This window comes from Acanthopagrus latus, chromosome 24 (assembly GCF_904848185.1).
Source record: "Acanthopagrus latus isolate v.2019 chromosome 24, fAcaLat1.1, whole genome shotgun sequence".
NCBI classification, from domain to species: Eukaryota; Metazoa; Chordata; class Actinopteri; order Spariformes; family Sparidae; genus Acanthopagrus; species Acanthopagrus latus.
Genome location: NC_051062.1, coordinates 2,964,132 through 2,969,506, shown reverse-complemented (window position 1 = coordinate 2,969,506; position 5,375 = coordinate 2,964,132). Strand labels below are relative to the sequence as shown.

Here is a 5,375-nt window from a genome sequence, read left to right as displayed (position 1 = left end):
CGTGTCGACATTGATGTGTCTTTAGACAACTTGTCTAAACTGGTATTGTGCAACGCTATAATGACAATCTTTGTTTCTTTCTTCCTCTCTGTCTTCCCTGGATCTTTTGGAGCTCTTGGCACAGATGACAGGTTTTACATGCTCATCTGATGTGCTTCTGTTCCTTGCCAGTTATTTCAAGGAATTTAAAACTCTTCACCTGCTCCACCTCACCTTGGTGTAGACAGGGTATATGTCATTGCCTCCTTTTTTCTAAAACCAACAATCATCTCCTTGGTTTTGTTGAACAGTTAGTTGATTGTTCTCTGTGCACCACTTTGCAAGACTGTGGATTTCCTCTTACTATGCATTCTCATCGTTGTTTGCAGTGCAGTCGATAATGGTGGTGTCATCTTCATACTTAACAATAGAGTTTCGTTGACTTGCAGAAGTGTATTCATGGGTATACAGTGTGAATTGGATGGGGGCTGAGCAGACTGTCAATCTGTACTCCCTGGGGTTCGCTTGTGAGGAAGTCCAATATCCAGCTGAGAGTTGTGCTCACACACAGGTTGATAAAGCAGGTCCACAGAGAATAAAGGTGGTGGGGAAAGATCGGAGCTGAGACACTGAGTGAGCTATAGATGAGAGCAGCCCATCCGGGAACTTTGCCCTTGTGTCATGCCCGCTATTGGTTGAAAAAAGCCCCTCTGATCTGACTGATGTGTGCATTGTCTGGAGTCACTGCCAGTTTATCAGCATAAAATAAGAATTCCATATGGATTGATCCAGGTGAACTAATAACACCGCTGTGGTGAATCAGAAAAGGTTTATTGAAATTGATAGATTCAAATTATTATCTTGCAACCATGCTTTTAATTAAGTGGTGGTAACACATACGCTGAATTACTTTTTAGAGTGTCCAGAGTGAAAGTTTCCAGCTGCCCCCAGGTCTTACAGCTGCTTTTTCTTTTGAAGAAATGCTGCTGTTGCACAACACATTTTTACAACTGATCTTACTTTTTTTGTGTTATTCTGGAGAGTGAAGTATGGAAAAAAGACCCCTTATACGCGTGTCCCAAACCCATACCAGGTGTAATTTTAGGTTGCTGCTCATGATCAATGACCAGTATCTATCTGTCTACACTGTAGGTGAGATGTGAGGACACTGTCAGGCACCGTCGCGGGAAGTGCTGGTGCTGCAGCACCCCCTAGTGGCGAGAGGGAGATTAAAAAAAAAAAAGTATTAAAAATATTTTGCACAATTTATAAATTCCTTGTGAATATTTTGGGATTTTGACACAGGTAGGTTATTACGTGTATGTTCGTATATTTTAATTTAATTATTTTTAGGCCTAATCAACACAAGTTCACAGAAGTTAGGTTGTCAACGTCAGGCAGGCTAGTGGTCGCTGGGTAAAGAGGTTTCCCGCTCGCTCCATGCAGCAGCAGGCTAGCAAATTTACATATTCTAATGACAGAAATGAGGAGAAAATATGGCACAGAAGCGCATTTAAATTTTTTTTTGGGAAAACTACCACCAGTGAAGAAGAACACTATTACCGCAAACACTACAACGGAGAGCAGCCGGAGTGAGGAGAATGTCCGCCCGCCTCTGCCTGCAGCTGCACCGGCAGGCCCATCCCTAGCACCCCCCACCCAACCTAGCTTGATTGGATTAGCCGAGCCCTGCCAGCTAATATCCACCTTCAAATTTCCTGCTCTGCGTTTTGGTATCATATGGGATGATATTTTCTGTTTTGTTTGCCTGAAAGCAGTCGGGGAAAAAAAGTCATACCTAGAGACAAATTTAAGAAAGTAAACCCCTTTCGTGAATGCCGGCTTTTCAAATTGGCATAAAGTAAGGAGCATGAGAGATCAGAGTTGCACAGCGAGGAAATACAAACGTCGACACAGACCGCCTTGACCTCCAGCTCAAAATGCTTGGGCCAAGCATCGCCAAGCAGCATCATGTTTAACATAGCTCCAGCCACAAACAAGAGCCACGTTTTCAAAAACAGAAAAACTGATGGAGTTTATGTCTGTGCCTAACCATCTCCATGGCCTCATCCGAGCGCACCCTCTCCGCCTTGAAGACATGGGTACGCAGCGCCATGACTCAGAAAAGACTCACACCTTTCGCTGATGCATGTCCACACAGACATTCTGAACTCCCTGGACAGAGACTTTATCTCCACGACCCCAGAGCGCACCTCCACATTTGGACACCTGTAACCAGGACACCCTGCCTGCGGCTCAAAGTAAGAACATGGTGCCGCCGCGCACTTTCATATCTGTTCATGCAGTTTAACGTCACACTACACTATTTTTGCAAGGTGATGGAGATGGATTTTTTTGAATGTGTTTTCTGTGCGTAATGGATGTAGAGAACTGTTTAAATAACGTTTAAATAGTCGGAGAATATTTCCCTGTGGTTTGCGTAAAAGGATTTTGGAGATGGAGACAGTACGTCTTATTTTGTGCGTGCGTTCTTTGCGTAATGGAAGTGAAGAGCTGTTCAGTAACGTGCTGAAATAGTCAGATTATTTCCTTGCGGTGTGCGTAAAGAGGATTTTGGAGCTAATAGAGGCGTGTGTGACATAAATGTAGATGGTACAGTGACACAGGTTAATGCCAGCTGACCAAATCTATTGCATTGTTATAGCATTACTGTGAAATTTAGTTAATAGCGCATATATTCATCTGAGAACTGGATGTCTGTGTGTTACAAACCCTGGCTGTGTGCAACTGAAGTGTATATGACAGTAACGTAGTGAATCTCAATCTGTTTATTAATTTATAAAATGGATTTTATGTAGGCCCATAGGCTTATAGGTTTTTTGTCCAAAAAAAACAAACATTTTTTTTTCCCAGCACCCCCTGTTCAAAATGACTTCCAGTGGCCCTGATGTCAGGCCAATAACTGCATGCCATTATCATAGTCACCACAGGAGGGCAGCATTTTAACACTGGAAAGATAACAAGGTTCTCTTCAAAGGTTTCCACAGGCAAACTGTTTTTTTTTTGTTGTTGTTTTTTTTGTTTTGTTTTTTACCAGTGACTAATTTTACAATCATACAATAATCAGTCAGTCTTTATAGATAGTTGGAGTCCCTAACAACTGAGGAACACAATGACCTTCTGGTAAATGACATGTCATTTTTCTTGAAAAGGAGACACGTGTCCAAGAAACAAAACTACATAGAAACAGTTTGGATGAAGATTTTTGAAAATGTGTCTTGTTGGAAATCTTGATTCGTAAATGTGATGCAAAGTGAAAGAGGCCAACCTCAACAGAGGACTCTGGGTCTGTGTGTGTGTGTGTGTGCAGCTACATTAATAAAATACTGGACTAAAATACTAATAAAAGCTGAACATTTCTTCACGGTTAGATCTGAACTTCATCTTTTTGCAGGTTGCCTGGGTGATGGTTGAAATCCAGAGGTGAGGTGTGACTGTGGAACACACACGCACACACAAGATGGCTGCGCAGGATTCCACGGTTGCTGTGTTTTTCTCCAGGTGCATCATTTCTATCAGGCCATCATTTAAAAATAAACAAGGCCAGAATCTGTCAACACGAGAGATTTTACCGAGTTCACTCGTCAATTTCTGTAGATCTTTGTTTCTACTGAAGTCTTTTTCACTGCGAACGACCAGCTGAGACTTGAGAACTGACACACAACCGACCTCCAACATGGAAAACGTGAGACTTGAACACTTTGACAGTCTGATGGTGTTTTCTGTGTTTTTTGAAGCCTGACAGGTGAAAGTCGTCAGGCTCTGAGATGAACACTAACGTGTCTTATGGTACAGACAATTGACACAAGTGCACAGGCTAGCAAAGTGTGGAGAAAAGAATAAAGGTTATTAAAGTGTTTGGAAATAAAGTAGGTGTTCAGGCCGAAGCAGACATGTTGTACATAATGTAGTGGGAGGCAGTGGTGGACAGGTAAGCTAGTCAGTCCCTTCAGTCCTACTCCAGCGCAGGTGGATATATCCTGTAAAAATACTCGATTACAAGTAAAAGTGTCTGAGTATAATCAAGATAATGTGCATTAAAGTGCTCAATGTCACTTTTACTGAATGATACATCAATATATTGTTATTATTCCATATGACTGTTATATTATTTTTAAAAGACAGTTACAGAAATTAGATCTGGTCTGTTCAGTGCTACCTGTTGCTGTGACTGCACCTGCAGAGCCTCACTATGACCTATGAATGTGTGTGTGTGTTGTTGCAGTGCAACCTTCCCGTCCACCGGCGAGGCCGCGACTCCAGCAGCCGCAGGAGAAGCTCTGCACGCCGGGCACGCAGTTCCTGGACCAAGTGTCCATGCTGCAGGAACGAGCAGGTCAGACACCTGGAGGAAAACACGTTCACCTCTGATGCAGATGTTTCTCTCGTCAGAGTGTAAAAGTATTGTGTTGATGAGTAACAAGTTGACCAGCCTGACATCCTCTCGTGTGCTGCTGACCTCCTCCAGGTGAATTTAACCCCGGGGCCCCAGCACTCTGCTGCTAAGCCCAAACCTCCCCGGAAGAGGAAGCGGAGCTCCGTGTGCCGTCCTTCTGCACCTTCTGCTCATGGTCCAGCGAAAAGCATTTTGGTCCCGGCGCCTCCATCCTCCATCCCACCTGCTGACCTGCCCGTGGCGTCCAACTTGCCCCCCGGCCCGCCTGCCAACCAGCCGAGCTCCACTGCTGTGAATGAACCAGTCAAGATACACAACTGCTCAGTGGAAGACTACCAGAGAGTCTACCATGAAGTGGTCGACGATCTGCTGAGGTACGTTTGGGTCAAACATGCTGACTCTTTCAATCAGATCATCACATTTGTCAGTTGATTTAAAAATCTCAATCCCTCAATCACATTTTACACCACCTCTGTTCCCTCCACTCCTCACAGGTACCCGAGCGGCCGGGTTCGTCCCTACAGTTTACAGCTGGGACGACGCATCAAGTGGAAGCTGTGGGAGAGAATGGACCGCCCCGCCATGACATCATCCACCCGTCAAGACGGACTCACACACGTGGACGTCTCGTTCAGGGCTGGACTCTCTCCTCCCCTCTATGACGTGGACACTTTGGGAGAACCGAGCCCCGGACAGCCTCCGCTTAAAAGAGCCAAGAAGTCCGACTGACCTGAGAGCAGCGGCTTCACTCAAACACGCTGTAAAAACAGTTGAGTGAGATCAAATCCAGCCTGTAAATATTAGAGACTTTAACACAACACATGTACATGCAGCCTCCGTCAATAAACAAGCCTCCACCTCGAACACCGTCTCCTCCACCTGCCAAGACCCAACCTCTGAGAGCCACCTGGAGTAAGAGGCTCCATCCTCCACCTGCAAGTCTCCTCCAGTCGCTTTTACATCTAAACCATGCCTTCTT

General features: G+C 44.7%; 2 protein-coding genes across 6 annotated transcripts in view; one reads left to right on the top strand and one right to left on the bottom strand.

Annotated features, from left to right (window-relative positions):
- LOC119015380 (cytidine and dCMP deaminase domain-containing protein 1-like) overlaps nt 1–5,375 on the bottom strand; it is a 542,642-nt gene that overhangs the window by 329,059 nt on the left and 208,208 nt on the right. The gene's annotated exons all lie outside the window — the stretch shown is intronic.
- On the top strand, nt 1,360–5,260 carry LOC119015388. Of its 3 annotated transcripts, XM_037091331.1 has the most exons (6): nt 2,104–2,240; nt 3,395–3,501; nt 3,598–3,685; nt 4,226–4,336; nt 4,469–4,770; nt 4,891–5,260. In XM_037091331.1, exons 3-6 carry the CDS (start codon nt 3,677–3,679, stop codon nt 5,123–5,125), a joined length of 657 nt encoding a protein of 218 aa, XP_036947226.1. In that variant the 5' UTR covers nt 2,104–2,240; nt 3,395–3,501; nt 3,598–3,676; the 3' UTR covers nt 5,126–5,260. The 3 variants fall into 3 exon arrangements, with proteins under 3 accessions (XP_036947223.1, XP_036947226.1, XP_036947225.1); XM_037091328.1 differs by lacking the exons at nt 3,395–3,501; nt 3,598–3,685 and having other exon boundaries at nt 1,360–2,240; XM_037091330.1 differs by lacking the exons at nt 2,104–2,240; nt 3,395–3,501 and having other exon boundaries at nt 3,513–3,685.